Source organism: Macaca thibetana, chromosome 3 (assembly GCF_024542745.1).
Source record: "Macaca thibetana thibetana isolate TM-01 chromosome 3, ASM2454274v1, whole genome shotgun sequence".
NCBI lineage: Eukaryota > Metazoa > Chordata > Mammalia > Primates > Cercopithecidae > Macaca > Macaca thibetana.
Window position 1 is genome coordinate 71,754,555 of NC_065580.1, and position 16,917 is coordinate 71,771,471.

General features: G+C 35.8%; 1 protein-coding gene across 9 annotated transcripts in view; it reads left to right on the forward strand.

Moving 5' to 3' along the window:
• Positions 1 to 16,917, forward strand: part of ANKIB1 (ankyrin repeat and IBR domain containing 1) — a 154,859-nt gene that overhangs the window by 93,549 nt on the left and 44,393 nt on the right. For all 9 annotated transcript variants that reach the window (XM_050782840.1, XM_050782835.1, XM_050782834.1 and 6 more), the window contains 2 exons: positions 12,752 to 12,960; positions 14,682 to 14,770. In XM_050782840.1, the coding sequence (XP_050638797.1) occupies positions 12,752 to 12,960; positions 14,682 to 14,770 (298 nt within the window). The remainder of the gene's footprint in view (positions 1 to 12,751; positions 12,961 to 14,681; positions 14,771 to 16,917) is intronic.

Here is a 16,917-nt window from a genome sequence, read left to right on the forward strand (position 1 = left end):
AGCATTTTCATTTAGATTAGGTAGGATGTAGACTCTGGTCAGGGACTCTGACTGACTGGAACGTTGTCATCTTAAACAATATCACTTCAACTTTTTTTTTTTTTTTTGAGACAGTCTAACTCTGTCAACCCAGGCTGGAGTGCAGTGGTGCGATCTTGGCTTACTGCAACCTCCGCCTCCTGGGTTCAAGCGATTCTCTTGCCTCAGCCTCCCGAGTAGCTGGGACTACAGGTGCACACCACAATGCCTGGCTAATTTTTATATTTTTAGTAGAGATGGGGTTTCACTAGATGGGGTTTGGCCAGGCTGGTCTGGAACTCCTGACCTCAAGTGATCTGCCCACCTCAGCCTCCCAAAGTGTTGGGATTACAGGCATGAGCTACTGTGCCTGGCCAACAACATCACTTCTGAGGTTGTCCTGGGGGTTATCGAGGCCTACTAGTTACAGCCAGCTAGTCAGAAAGAGAAAAGAGCATGAAGGAACAATTGTGGGAAGTTTTATGAGCCACTCCTGGAAGTGACATATGTCACTCCTGCACATGTTTCATTCACTGAGCAGAATTCGGTCATGTGGCCACACGTCACTGTCACGTGGCCATACCTAACTGCAAACAAAAAAAATGTTTCTACACTATAGCATTTTTGTGTACAGATAGCCATCTTTGCCAAAGGTCTCTACATTCAGCCAAATCATATACTGTCATAACTCTTAAGCTATAGTATCATATAGAATCTAACTTTACCTGTAATTTCACCAAAATTAAAAGAAACATTTTATCCCTATTTTTTAACACATTGTATCATTAAATATTATGAAATGATCAACTCCATTTTTACTCTATTGATATTTCTCTAAATTAATTGTTTTACAATAAGATGAAACCCAACTAAATTTTCGTACTTGGCATTGATAACTTACTAAAGCATTGTTCTATATTTCATTCCTCTATTAGGGCATAAAATAGAGGCTAATTTAGGTTTTCAAGTGAGCATCTCTTCTCTGTTGTTTAGGTAGTATCAGTGACATTTGATAAGCAAATAAGATTTACCAAGGTAAGTGATGCTTGTGAGTTAGACAGTGCATATTAACTATAGTTTACTGTAATTGCTCTTAAAGCCAGGACAGGCTGTGTTTTAGAGCTATTAAACTGAACCATTAGGAAGATTTATAGATTGTATCCTTGGTAACATTCATTCATTTTTATACAGGAAAATAGTTTTGAGTATTATACTATCTTGTCAAATATAATCCCAAGGTAATGAAGTTGATGTAGATTAAGCCGACGACATAAATATTTAGCAGTATTTATTAAATGGAGTTGCATTTTAAGAAGGAGTATATTAGGAATACAAAGGTCATTCTCTGAGTATTTCCCCAGTAATAAAAGTAACTTATGTAATTGAATATTACCTAATGAGAAAATGAATATAATTTACAAAATACGTGATGGAGGCTAATTTGCTTGTGCTTAGAATAAATTTATATTGAAGCTTTATTTTTAACTCCTTTGGAGGTTCATCATCTTCCAAGCAATTAAACATTTGTGTTCCCATATCCTCTCTTCTCATTCTGTTATTTTCCTGGGAAATGTTACCTTTTCCCAAGACTTTTTGGAAGTAATACATTTCTCCACCCTGGACTAGGCCTCTCTTCTGAGCTCCATATTTCATACTGTATATAATTGCTTATGTGAAAGCCCCTCCAATCTATCTCAAAGCTACCTTAAACTCATCGTGTTTAAAACTAAGATCATGTTCTTGCAACTGAACCTGGTTCTCTAGTGTTCCCTAACTCCATAGATGGCAGCATCAGCCAACCAACTGGGTATTCTAGGCAGAAACCTGGAACACCAATTTTGACATTTCTTCTCCCATCCTGTCATCACTTAATTGTCAGTTTCACCTCCCCAATTTTAAACTTCGCCCTTTTTCTTCATTTCCACTGCCATCATCTCTCAACTACATTACAGAAAAAAGAAAGTCAAAATAATCTTATCAAATCTAATCGTGACAGCCTATTCTTCCTATCTCTAGTCCTGAGTTTTCATTGACTGCCTATCACTCCTAAACTGAAAATGGAAGTGGTTATTTTTTTTAAATCCGGCATGACTGAGCCCCTGCCCTGTTTCTCTAGCCTTATCTCTTACAGTGCTTCTTCTCTAGTCCCATGCTCTAGCTACATTGACCTTTTTAATTTTACAAGGGTGTTACCCTCCCTCCTGCCACAGGCCTTTGAACATGCTGTATTCTATCTTTCTAGAATGTCTTTCCCTCCCCCTTTCATCTGGTTAACTCCCGCTCATCTTTAGATGTTTACTCCATGCCATTTCCCTAGGGATGCCCTCTCTGACCTCCCTGACTCTGGTTTTCTACCTCTCTTTCTGGTGTTTCTGACAATGGTGATTTTTTGGTGTTATTTATGTGTTTATTTTACTCATGTCTTTCTCCTTACTAGACTGTTAAGTTCCATGGAGACAGGAAAGGAATTATGTCTGGTTTTTCTATCATTGTATCCCCACTACCTGACATAGTGGATGGGACATAAAAGGTATTCAAGAAATATTTGCTAAGGAGTCTGATATGATAGAATCAAACAAATTTTGTTGAAAAGTATTTGTGGTAGGAAAGACTAAAATGTAGCATATTTAATGTCTCTCTGTATTAGTTATATTAGTTGTTTTTACTTTTATTAAAAAGTAACATAATGGAAATTTTTAAAAAATAGTAATACTATCCTAAGAAAGTTATTTTTACTTTGTATGCCTCACATTTTTTATATGTGACACATTTTAACACAGTAACCAATATTATTCTTATTAAAAGTCTTCACATAACATCCTAAACATTTTTCAACAGTTATTATAATGACCACTTTTAATGACTGTATATAAGAAAATTGTTTGGATGTGCTAAGCTAAAGCAAATTTGGGAGATGGCACTCATTCTTGCATTTATTTGTGATTACTTTATTCCAAGGATAAATTTTTAAGAGGTAATAGTCCTTAATGCTGTTATTATTGAATTCCTTATGTGTTGTAATGCATTACAGAGACTTAAAACAGTTAGAATCAAAGTGGGTATAATTATCCTGTATTTTGCTCAGTTAAATAAGTAACATCTGGAATTTGAACTCAGGACTTCCTGGTTCCAAAGGATAATCTTTGTACTATGCCCCATTGCTAACATTTTGAATGGCAGCAATGAGAAAATCTGAGGAACTATATGGGGCATGTGTTCCAGATGTAGTATACTATCAGACAGATTCTAGAAAATTATCTTACAAAGAATTGTTTCCTGATTTAGGTATGAAGAAATATTTTTTGAAAATAATTTTGAAATAGTAAAATAAGAGAAGAACAAAGTAAAATAAATAAAAATGAACTTTTCTGTAGTTGTTATTTTCAAAACAAAAATGGCTCTCATGATTTTTATATGACTCTAAAAGTAATAAATATATCACCTATGTGAATGAAAATCCAGTAGGGCACAGAGAAAACGTTTATAACACTAGTATGCTTAATCTACATATATTTTATAATATGCTTTTTAAAATAAATGCATGATATAAAGCTTTTCATATATGACTACATAATCTCATTATATAAACATACCATACTCTATTGCTATTTGCACCATTTTTTTCTTTTTGCTATTGTAAACAGTGCTGTGATTAGCATCCTTCAAATATGCCCTTGTGTGCCTATCTATTAATTTACTTAGGATGAATTTTTAGCAATAAAATTACAGGTTCAAACAATAAGCTCTTAATTAAAACTGTACATTTCTCATTTAAAGTCCAGTGTATTTTCATGGTTCCTGTACATTTGTATTTCTTTTGTGATTTGTCATTCATATCTTTTTTACTTTTTTTTCCTGTTGAGGCCAAAAATTTATATGTTGTATTTTCTTTATCATTCATTTTTAAATATTTCAAAATTTCCCTTTCTGCATTGCCCCATCAGTTATTTAGAATATTATAGTCTAATTTTCAAATATTTTAGATTTTTCTGGATGTCTTATTGTTTTCACTTCAGTTTTACTGGTTAAGACTTTCAGTCTTTTGGCCGGGCACGGTGACTCACGCCTGTAATCCCAGCACTTGGGGAGGCCGAGGGGGGCGGGTCACGAGGTCAGGAGATCGAGACCATCCTGGCTAACACAGTGAAACCCTGTCTCTACTAAAAAATACAAAAAAAAAAAAAAATTAGCCAGGTGTGGTGGCGGGTGCCTGTAGTCCCAGCTACTCAGGAGGCAGAGGCAAGAGAAAGGCGTGAACCCAGGAGGCGGAGTTTGCAGTGAGCGGAGATGGCGCCACTGCACTCCAGCCTCGGTGACAGAGCGAGACTCTGTCCCAAAAAAAAAAAAAAAGATTTCAGTCTTTTGACATTTGTTGAGACTGGTTTAAGCATGTAGTCTGTCTTGATGACTCTATACCATGTGCATTTGACAAGGATGTAATTGTGAAGTTGTTCATCATAGTGTTCTATAAATGTTAATTAAGGTCAGTGGTGTTCTCTAAATTCTCATTGTTTTTACTAACAAAAATTAAAGTTCCATCAGTTGAGAGGGGGATGTTAAAATTTCTATTTATGAATGTGGATTTGCATATAGCTCCTCCTTAATGGTATCAGTTTGCTTAATCTATTTTGAAACTCTGATATTAGGCTCATATACATTTATAATTATGTCTTTCTGACTCTTCTCACCATGAAATGTCCCTTATCTTTTTTTACAATTTTTTCTTTATCTTATATTAATATAGCACATCAACTTTTTTATGCTATTTGCATGTCTTATAAATAGCATATGGTTGAGTTATTTCTTTATCCATTCTAATAGACTGTTTAGTCCATTTACATTTAATGTTATATTGCTGTGGTTGGATTTAGGTCTTCCATTTCACTGTTTGTTTTCTGTTTGTCTCTTATTTTTTGTTCTCTGTTTCTCCTCTGCTGTCTTTTAAATTAGTTGAATAATCTTGGCATTTGATTGTAATTATCTGTTGGATTTTTAGCTAATTCTTCTTTGCATTTTATTCTTTAACATGCTGCTTTCTGGGCTGTTGTATACATTCTTATCATTTTATAGTCTATTTAGAATTAGTGTAGTACCACTTCCCATAAAATGTAAGAATCTTTTTTTTTTTTTTTTTTTGAGACGGAATTTCGCTTTTGTTCCCCAGGCTGGAGTAATGGAGCGATCTCAGCTCACTGCAACCTCCGCCTCCCGGAATTCAGGCAATTCTCCTGCCTCAGCCTTCCTGAGTAGCTGGGATTACAGGCATGCGCCACCATGCCGGCTAATTTTGTATTTTTAGTAGAGATGGGGTTTCTCCATCTTGGTCAGGCTGGTCTCGAACTTTAGACCTCAGACGATCCGCCCGCCTTGGCCTCCCAAAGTGCTGGGATTACAGGCGTGAGCCACTGCGCCCTGCCCAAAATGTAAGAATCTTGCAACTATATATGGGTACATTGACCCATCCCTTACGCTATTATTATTATAGTACATAATCACAAATATCACAATGTAGTGTTATAATTTTTGCTTTAAACAGCTGTTTTAAATAAACTAATCTGTTTTTTTCCTCTGTTCTTCAGATTGGATCATTTCTGTCTCCAAGTTCACCAAATTTTCCCTCTGATCTCTTTTTTATCTCCTCTAAACTGCTGTTAAGCCAACACAGTAAAAATTTTTTTTAGAGTTGTTTTTCAGTTCTAGAATTTACACTTGGTTCTTTTTTATGGCTTTCATTTATTTACTTAGTTTTCCTGGCCTTTTGTACTTTACAAACTATTTTTCTTTATGTTCTTGATCATAAAGTTATTTAAATCCATGGTGATTACTAATTCCAACATATGGATTACCTCAAGGTTGGTTTCCACTGTTGCATTTTCTGACATTTTCCAGTTTTTCCACATGTCTAGTAATTTGGAATTGTATCTTAGACATTTAGAGTATATCGCTGTAGGCATTATATATGTAGGCTTCAGTTTGAGATTTGGAGAGTCTATATCCAGAATCTGTGCTTCCTGTGCCTCTCTCCTTTCTAGGATATCCTCCCTCATGTCCGAAGTGTTCTCTTCACCCTGAATCTAATCTCAGGTTCTTAAGCTAGTAAAATTTCAAATTTCTGTCCTCATGCCAAATGTTGTCTGCCCACAGAGAAAAACTTGTAGAAATAGAAACTCATATAGTGCTTTTTCATTTTGTCAGACATTAATTCCCCTCCAATTTCTGCCTGCTTTTGATTGCTCTCTAGTGTCCTCAGATAGTTGTAGTTTATATTTTGTCCACTATTTATAGCTATTACCTGTAGGAGACTTGGTCTGATAGTAGCTACTTTAACATTACCAGAAGTAGAACTCTGTCTATTGTATTCAGAGTATCCCTTATAGTTTTCTTAAGACTACCAGGAAGGCTATCCTATCGTTTGTGAATAATGATAATTGTGCCTGCAGCTTTCCCTTATCTTTTATCTGGTGTAATTACATTGGCTAACACTCCTATGTAACATTGTAAGTGATGCTTATTATTTTCTTGGCTTAAGTGGAAATTCATTCAGTCACCAGTTTGTCCTTTACTGTGTACTAAGCAGTAAACTTGGAGAATTCCAAATGGAGAAGTTGTCTAGAGCTCAGAATCATTAAAGCAGGAAATAGATTCTTGTAATGCATCAGTGAATAGATAATTGAAATTCTGAGAATGGCTTTTGTTTTAAATTAAGAATTAGGCTATTGGTTTGAAAGAGATTCTGCTTATCATGTTAAAATAGTATCTTTTTCTTACTATTTAAGAGCTCTCTTTTTAAAAATTCAGGAGTAATTTTTCAGATTGTCTTACTTTTTCCAGATCTTTTTTAAAAATGATAATACTGATTTTCTTCTTTGATACATTGGTATCATAAATTTCTTTCCTAATGTTCAGTTGTTCTTATATTCCAGGAATAAGGCATACTTGGGCTTGGGGTATATGTTATACATATTTAGTTTCCTATTGATAATATTTTATGTAGATTTTGACATTATAATACAGTAAATGCTTTCTTAGCCCACATCAACTTAACTTTCAGGATTCCCTTTGTCAAATAGACTGAATGCTTCTGTGTAGGGGGCTCCTTTTCAGAATTGCCATGCACCTGGCTTGAATTGCATGCCAGTAACAAACTTAATTATCTCAGTTGTATACCTTGTTGTAGTAATTACATGATATAATGGAATGATACTGATAAAACATGAGTAAATATTTATTTGTTGAAATCTAAGTTGGAGGCTTTGGAAAGCCTTGATAAAGGCAAGTTCGTTTTAAAATTTCTCTAAATTATGCCTTAGTAAAATAACTGAAAAAAAGGGGAGAGGTCATAAAAATCTAGGCCTTTACATTCATATTTCTATCTGAATGTGTTTTAAATCTTAATCTAAGAAAATAACAATAAGAAATGGACAATCTTTTGTGGGTGTAGTTTAGGCAAGAAATAGGAAATAGAAGGAGAGTGATAAGTCAAAGAAAAGGGCTTGGCCCTCCATAAAAAAGATTATAGGTGTAGTGGCTCACGTCTGTAATTTTAGCACTTGGGGAGCCAAGGCGGGAAAATCACCTGAGCTCAGGAGTTCAAGACATACTTGGGCAACACAGTGTGAGACCTTGTCTCTACAAAAGTTAAAAAAAAAAAAAAAAGGCCGGGCGCGGTGACTCAAGACTGTAATCCCAGCAGATTGGGAGGCCAAGACGGGCGGATCACGAGGTCAGGAGATCGAGACCATCCTGGCTAACACGGTAAAACCCTGTCTCTACTAAAAAAATACAAAAAACTAGCCGTGCGAGGTAGCGGGCGCCTGTAGTCCCAGCTACTTGGGAGGCTGAGGCAGGAGAATGGCGTAAACCCAGGAGGCGGAACTTGCAGTGAGCTGAGATCCGGCCACTGCACTCCAGCCTGGGCGACAGAGCAAGACTCCGTCTCAAAAAAAAAAAAAAAAAAAAAAAAAAAAATCTGGGCTTGGTGGCACATGCCTGTAAGTCTCAGCTACTCAGGAGTCTGAGGTAGGAGGATCACTTGAACCCAGGAAGCCAAGGCTGCAGTGAGCCATGATTGCACCCCTGCACTCTAGGCTGGGTGACAGAGCTAGACCTTGCCTCAAACAAAATAAAAATTAAAAAATTAGTAAGTTAATATATATGTTTTATTAAATGTTTGAGTTATGTGTATATAATTGTTTTTAATAATTCTACATTTTATAATTCTGCATTTTACATGTCCAGTTATTTGTGCTGATAATGTCAAGATTTGTTTTATAAATAAGGTTGGGTTTTGGCATTTCAGGTTTTTATAATAGCTTTTTAAAAATATCTGTGTGACTTGGCCAGGCGTGGTGGCTCACGCCTATAATCCCAGCACTTGGGAGGCCAAGGCGGGCGGATCACCTGAGGTCAGGAGTTCAAGACCAGCCTGGCCAACATGGTGAAACCCCATCTCTACTAAAAGTACAAAACTTGGCTGGGCGTGGTGGTGGGTGCTTATAATCCCAGCTACTTGGGAGGCTGAGGCAGGAGAATTGCTTGAACCTGGGAGGCAGAGGTTGCAGTGAGCTGAGATCGCACCACTGCACTCAAGCCTGGGCGACAGAGTGAGACTCCATCTCAAAAAAAAGAGAATATATGTGTGTGTGTGTATACATATATATATATATATATGAATATTTCCTTTTTCTTTATGCTTGTGCAAGGACACAAGAATTAATTTCTACTTGAATTTTTTTTTTTTTCAAACTGAGTCTTGCTCTGTCGCCCAGGCTAGAGTGCAGTGGCACAATCTCGGCTCCTGCAAGCTCCACCTCCTGGGTTCACGCCATTCTCCTGCCTCAGCCTCCCGAGTAGCTGGGACTGCAGGTGCCCACCACCACACTTGGCTAATTTTTTTTGTATTTTTAGTAGCAATGGGGTTTCACCATGTTAGCCAGGATGGTCTTGATCTGACCTCGTGATCCGCCCACCTCGGCCTCGCAAAGTGCTGGGATTACAGGCGTGAGCCACTGTGACCTGCCAAAAATTTTTTAAAATTTGCTTATGAAACCATGTGAACCCTATACTTTTTAAATAAATAATTACTGTATTTTTCAGTTTCTCCCAATGTTATTAGTCTGCTTAGAATTACTACCTTTTCTTGAGTTCTTCAGCTGTAATCATTTACAACTTCTTGGAATGTTATCTTCTTCAGTTAGATTTTAATAATAGGGGCATGTGGTTTTATATTAATTTGTTCATTCAACAGATTTCTATTGAATATACACTTTGAACTAGGCTCTAGACTGAATAATGGAGAAAAAATCGATTGTAATATAGGTACAAGCTCTGCCCTTAAATAAGTTTACAGTTTGAAAGACATTGCATTTTGTCACAGTTCTTTTAATTTTCTCTCTACATATAGCTGTATCTTATTTTCAGTTTTAATGTGTATATGCTGAGTTTTCCCGATTGCCTTAGTTTTTATTTTTAGTTCTTAGATGTTTGTCTTTTTTTTCCTGCAGTTTATAGGTTGTCTATCATTTTTTCTATCAATAGTTTCTAACGTATGATTTCTACTTTGCCTTTATCACCTTCTTCCACTTTTCTTGGGTTTGATTGCTTGTAGGGTTTTTTTGTTTGTTTTTTTAATGATGAGGGCTCAATTACATGTATTATCTTAATCAGAAAATTCTAGTTTTTTTGGTAAGTGTTTTCTTTACTTTTCCTCTGAAGTGTTTCTTCTCCCTTGGCCTTAAAGAACATTAATTTGTGTCTCAAATGGGACCATTCTCTTTATTTGGCCACTGAATTTTTTGTTTTAATGATGGCTTTTTTTGTCCCAGGAAATCTTTTGTGCTAATCCTGATTCTCTGTAATGCAGCTGTCTCTCTGCAACTGTCTCTCTGAACTCTGAGCCCAACCTTGGGTCTAAATAAGAAGCCTCCACCTACCTGTTCAGCTCTTCCTCAGTTTCCTCAGGGTCACAGAGATCAGGTGTGCTCATTCGGTCCCAGTGAAAGGAATTAGCCTTACCAGAAAAGAGAACACACTATAAGCCACTGTAATTCAGTCAGTATGGCACTTGTTCAACTCTAGACAAATAGACCATTGAAACAGAATAGTAAATCCAATTTACAGTATTTGGGAATATAATTTATGTAAAGATGACATTATAGATCAGTGGGGAAAGGATATATAATTCATTAAATGGCCCTAATATGACTGGCCATTGGAATACCAAGAAAAAAAAGGATGAGGGGTATAAAGTCAGTTCATCAATTTGTCTAGGAGACTTACATGTAAATCTAAGGACAGAGGAAAACTTCTGAGTTGCTAAGACAAGAAAACAAGCTAAAGAAGAGATAGACATATTAAAATATATTGGATCTTTAAATTTTTGTTGTAAGTATACCATAAACAAAGTCAAGAAACATAATTTTGATTTGGAAACAATATTAGCTAATGTTTATTGTATATAAAAACCTTCTTTAAATTGACAAGGAATTGGTAAATACCCCAGTGCCAAAATGGCAAAAAGATATGGATAGGTAATTCACAGAAGAGCACATCCAGATGGCCAACAACACATCAAAAGATATTTTAATATATCCGTTGTCAAGAAAATGCAAATTAAAATAACAGTGAACTGTCAGTTTATAAATGTTTAAAAGAACTGTTAACACCCATTGCTGTAGAAGAAACTGGTAAGGTTCCTCATTGCTGACAGAAGTAAAAACTGTTATAACCTCCTTGGCATGGTGGCTCATGCCCGTAATCCCAGCACTTTGTGAGGCCGAGGTGGGCGGATCACTTGAGGTCAGGAGTTTGAGACCAGCCTGGGCAACACAGTGAAACCCTGTCTCTACTAAAAATATATGTAAAACTTAGCCTGGAGTGGTGGCACTTGCCTGTAGTCCCAGCTACTTGAGAGGCTAAGGCACGAGAATCTCTTGAACCCGGGAGGCAGAGGCTGCAGTGAGCCAAGATTGTGCTGTTGCACTCCAGCCAGGGTCACAGAGCAAGACTCTGTCTCAAAAAAAAAAAAAAAAAAAATTGTTATAACCTTTTTGGAAAGCCATCTAGCATTTTCTTTTAAAAACACGATGGGCCTTAGACTCATTAGTCTCATTCCAGGGAATTTATACCAATGAAATACCAATATAAACATGAATATATACTTTTAACTGCACTGATGTAGATTGCAGCCTCATTGTTGTGGCAAAAAAATAACTGTAAACAAAGTAGGGGGATATTTGACTAAATTATGATACACAAATTGTTTCACACAGTGAGACACAGTGGATTAATATGTAGTCATTAAAAAGAAGGAAATAATGTTAAACTAGTTTACTTGGAGAGATTTTCAGGTTGATTAAATGGGAAAAGGAGATAAAGTTTATATGATATTCTATTTATGTAAAATAATCACCAGAAAAACTCTGTATATACAGATAGTCCCTGACTTAAGATGGTTTGACTTATGATTTTTTGACTTATAATAGTGCTAACTCAATATACATTCAGTAGAAACCATACTACTCTTGAGATGCTGGGCCACTGTAGTGAGCTGTAGCTTCTAGTCAACCACACATTTTCAACTTATATTTTCAGTTTACAGTGGGTTTATCAGGACTTAACCCCATCATAAGTCAAGGAGCATCTGTATTTATATATGTACTTGTTTATTTTCCTTAGCTGGAAATACACCCCTGTTTTCATTACATGTCAAAGTCATATTTATCCTGTTAAACTGCCAAATCCATTGGCTTAATATGGTTAAAAAAAAAATGTAGAAAATTTCCAGTTATTTGTGTTTAAGCTATAAAATTTTGTGGAATGTGCCTACAGTGAATAATTTACCCTTTAGTCTTCTCAGAAATAGTGTGTGATCACGGGACGAACACAGGCTTTGGAATCACAGAAATTGGTTTCAAATCTCTTTGTGAGCTTGGACAAGTTATGTAACTTCCTTCAGTCTTGATTTCTTCACCTAAATAATAATTGAAAAGTTTGCTGGGAGGAATAAATGAAATTATGTAAAACACCTAGCAAAGTAATCAAATGTATTAGTTTGTTGTTTTTAAAGGGTTAGGTTTTTATGGCTCTAGACATTATAATATGTTTTACTTGGCAATTTTTAAAATGTTCACAGTAGGAAGATAATATTTTTTAGTTAAGCCAGGTTCAAGATCACTTAATATAGAATTTATACCTAATTCACTAAAACTTTTTTTATAACTCTGATGTCTTCAGAAGTTTCTTCTGCTTTCATGCTGTTTATTAAATGGTTTTTAGGACCTGCTATTGGCATTTTGATATATCTATAGTGAACTATGTAATCATTTTATAACCTGATGCCAGTGAGGACAGTTAAAAAATTATATATATATATATTTGGAAGAGTAAAGAAGCTAAATTAAACCTATGCCAGCAAAAATGTAGTGAATTCCAAGAGTGATATGTGAGTGACCTGTTTTGATTGTTAGTAGAAAGTACTGGAAATTTTGACCATACTGCTAGATCTTGACATAGTTGTAAGCCATGATCAATTATGAAAGCTTAAATTTTGTGTAAAAATGCTAATAACATGAACATACCTAGACATTCATTTGCAGTTACTACGTTTATATAAATACTTTTTTCTTTAGATGACCAAAATTTGTAATTCATTCCGATTTTTTGTTATTATATAGCTTTTAAAACATTACCATATTTTCTTTTTTGAGAGCTATCCATTCCATTTTTCTTTAAGACTGGGACAGGGAGAAATTACTTGAAGCTTGGATGTCCAACCCGGAGAACTGCTGCCAACGATCAGGTGTTCAAATGCCAACTCCACCACCAAGTGGGTATAATGCCTGGGACACGCTCCCATCTCCAAGAACTCCAAGGACTACACGCTCTTCTGTCACCTCCCCAGATGAAATCAGCTTATCTCCTGGGGACTTAGACACTAGTTTGGTATGGTTTGGTATTCACTGTACTTCTCATAGCTTTGTTTTTAGTCTTTTAACATTCAAATGATTTAATATTGTTCCGTGGAGTGTCTGGTTGTGTTCTTATAATTGAATCCTGTCCCTTTCTTGAAAGGTTCAGTTATTTCCATGCTTCAGTAAATATTTGTTATTACAGACTATTTTTGTGATCTCTGAATTATAGATTGAAAAAAAAAAAAAAAAAAAAAAAGGTTTTCTTTCCTCATTTCCAAACAGAGAACTTAAAACAGTTTAGGGAAACCATCTATTTTATTTTCCCTTAAAACTTCAATTGCTTGAAGATTTAAATACAGGCCAGGCCTGGTGGCTCATGCCTGTAATCCTAGCACTTTGGAAGGCCGAGGTGGGTGGATTGCCTGAGCTCAGGAGTTCGAGACCAGCCTGGGCAACATAGCAAGACCACATCTCAAAATACGCACACACATGTATACAATATATTGAAATATAAAAAGTTAAGTTTGTGATAGGCACTGTAAACCAAAAATACAAAAACATTTTTTATAATTTCTTGAAAGCTAATTTTTAAGCATTTACAATATATTGATAGTTATGTATTTGTTTCAGTAAAGTTTCTGTAGTTTGTTATCTAGATGCATTTCCAAAATAAGTGTTTCATTATTTTACAAAACAGTACTGCCATTGTCAGCATTTTTAATTGGCATATCATTGGTGTGCTGTTATAGGAGATTTTAATATTTCTTGAATGACTCAGCCACTCGAAATATGTGATAAATATGAAAGTGCTTCTCATTTTATCTGTGCCTTTTTGAAAAACAGAATCCTGTAATTTGCGTATGTAACATGATAAATTTTGCTTCTAGAGAGCTATTGTTTAGAAGGTATTAGGTAGGTGAAAAAGTGATTGCAGCTTTGGCTGTTAAAATGGCATAGTTGTAATACATAGGTGGAGTTTTGTTGTTTTTTGGGGTTTTTTTGAGATGAAGTTTTACTCTTATTGCCCAGGCTGGGGTGTAATGGCACGATCTCGGCTCCCTGCAACCTCTGCCTCTCGGGTTCAAGTGATTCTCCTGCCTCAGCCTCCTGAGTAGCTGGGATTACAGGCACGTGCCACCACACCCAGCTAATTTTTGTATTTTTAATAGAGACAGGGTTTCACCATGTTGGTCAGGCTGTCCCGACCTCAAGTGATCTGCCCAGCTCTGCCTCCCAAAGTGCTGGGATTACAGGTGTGAGTCACCATGCCCGGCCTAATACTTAGTTTTATAACAGGGTTCTCTCCCTGGAAAGTCTGGATATCTTGAGTTGCTGCATTAAAAATACAAAGTTACTCTGTTTTTATAGATTTTGAAGGGTAAGTGTAATGTGAAGGGCATGATACTGAAGTGGTTTTTTGCAACATGCAACTTGATGTTGACCCGAATGATTTATTTCTTGTACTTCCTTTTCCAAATGCACAGTTGCTGATTAATACATAAATTTGGAATTTAAGGATTTGATTTCTGCATTAAAACATTTAAATCCCACTGTTGTTTATAGTGAGGTAGTCATAGTATTTGTTACTGAAGGGCACACTAACTGTCCTTAAAACTTTGAAAAAGGTAACTTCCAAAAACTTTTATTTACTGTACTAGTATTTTTGCCTTTTAAAAAAGTGAACAAAATGAATGTATTGTTCTCTTTCAAAAGTATAGTTCTGTTTAAATCATTGTTCTTCTTCATCTCCAGTGTGACATTTGTATGTGCAGTATCTCTGTATTTGAAGACCCCGTGGATATGCCCTGTGGACATGACTTTTGTAGAGGATGTTGGGAGTCGTGAGTATATGAGCACCTTAGCATTTCTTACTGCATGATAGCACTCTGATTTGTTAATAAAATTGTTTACTTTCAGTATTTAATTATACAAATTGTTTATATTGACTTCTGAGTTACACAGAAATGAATTTAGACTACTAGGAAGGAAAAATATTTTTGTTTTTATTTTTACATCTTCCCCAGCTATTTTAATTAATGCTATTTAGCTTAATGTAAGGTACCTTTAGAAACAAAGCAGTTATACAAATAATTTTTCTTAGTATTTTAATTTATATTACATCTAATGTAAATTTCAGGCAAGAATCAGTTTGTCTTATATCCCAGGAATCTTAAGCATTTGTTTTTGTGCTGTCTCAATTTTTTGTGACAATCAAATTGCCTTGAAAATCTGTAAGAATATGGATGTTTAAGATTCCTTTTTAGTGAATGCAAAGTTAAATGTTTCAGCTAGACATAGTTGGGTATATTTTACCAGTAGAAAATTTGTTTTGCTTCTTGTGTTTATCTCTGTTTACGCTTCCCATTACCTTTCAAGATTTGTACTTTTTCACCATCCATTGACTTGGCTCTCATGTTGCACTTTTCGAGAGAAGTTTCTAAACAAAGATTGCTATAATGAGCACTGTAATATCATGTTATCTCTGGAGACAAAGTGTTGTTCGATGACCTAAGTGAGGTATATCGTTGGTATTTAAAAAAATCTTAGAAATCAGAAGTTTTTAACTTTTTTTTGTGTGTGTGTGGAATATTAGTTAGCAAATATAGGGAACTAGGGAGTACTATGTGGGTGAGAGACAAGAACCTGAGCAGATTTTCTGAGTTCTTCTTTTTAAACAGCTTTGTTGAGGTACAGCTGACATACATAAAGCCACACATTTAAAAGAAATAATTTGATAAGCTTTGATATTTCTATACAACCTTGAAACCATCACTACAACCCCTAGAATCTATCATTCCCAATTCCTCATTTCCCCTTGAATCCCTGCTACTTTTCTCTTTCTGCCTTCCTTTTATCACCCCCATTTGTAGGCAACCACTGAGCTGTCATTCTGATTTTTTTTTTTTCTTTTCTGAGACAGGGTCTCACTCTGTCACCCAGGCTGAAGTGCAGTGGCATGATCTCGGCTCACTGCAGCATCTTCCTTCCCATGTTCAAATGATTCTCACGCCTCTGCCTTCCCAGGGAGCTGGGACTATAGGTGCCTACCACCACACCCTGCTAATATTTGTATTTTTAGTAGAGATGGGGTTTTGCCATGTTGGTCAAGTTGGTCTCGAACTCCTGACCTCAAGTGATCCACTCACCTCAGTCCCCCAACGTGTCTGGTTTGATTTTGAGTACATTTCTTTATCTGTTTTCCAAATTGGAGTCAGAGGTAAGATTTCATTTGGAGGGGGGAAAAACTACTGCTTTTTGAGTCAGAATATCTGGTTGTTCCATTTAAGACATAGACTAGATTCTACTCAGAGTCTACTTAAATAGGATCAGATCAGTACACCTGTTACAGGTAAACTAATTGACAAAGGTCAGAGCTCACAATCCAAAGCTATCCTTAACCCAGTTGTGGAGGCAGAAAATACTTCCCAGGTAAAATTTTATTTATCTTAGTTGTTAACTGTACTGAATTAGGAAGTATTACCTGAGCTCTACCAAGTTAGCTATTGGTCTTGGTATGTATATGAAAATTGAGTCCCCCAGGGATTTTCTTGAATTTTTTTTTTTTTTTTGAGCTTCATTGACCTTCCTCACCTGATTTGTATCACGGAAACTATCTCCCAAACTCATCACAAACTAGCCATAACAAATGTATGGTAAGATTTAAATTTCAAAGATCTAATTATTGATTTCATTAGTACCTTCTAGCCTACCTAGGATTCGCCTTTCCATCCCTTCCAAGTTTGTCAAATCAAGCACCAATAAAAGAAGGTCCATGTTGGGTGATTCATATGTTGATGAAATCATTTTTAAATTATCACAGTTTTTTTAAATAGGCATATAGGAAAAGAAACTCCTATCTAAAACCAAGGAAGCGTTTTTATAGGTCCTCAGATAGTTTGAAAGTCCCTCAATCTATCTTACTCTTCCCAACCTTTTTATTAGTACAGCTAGATGCTTTAGTGCAGGCTTGTCCAACTGTGGCCCACAG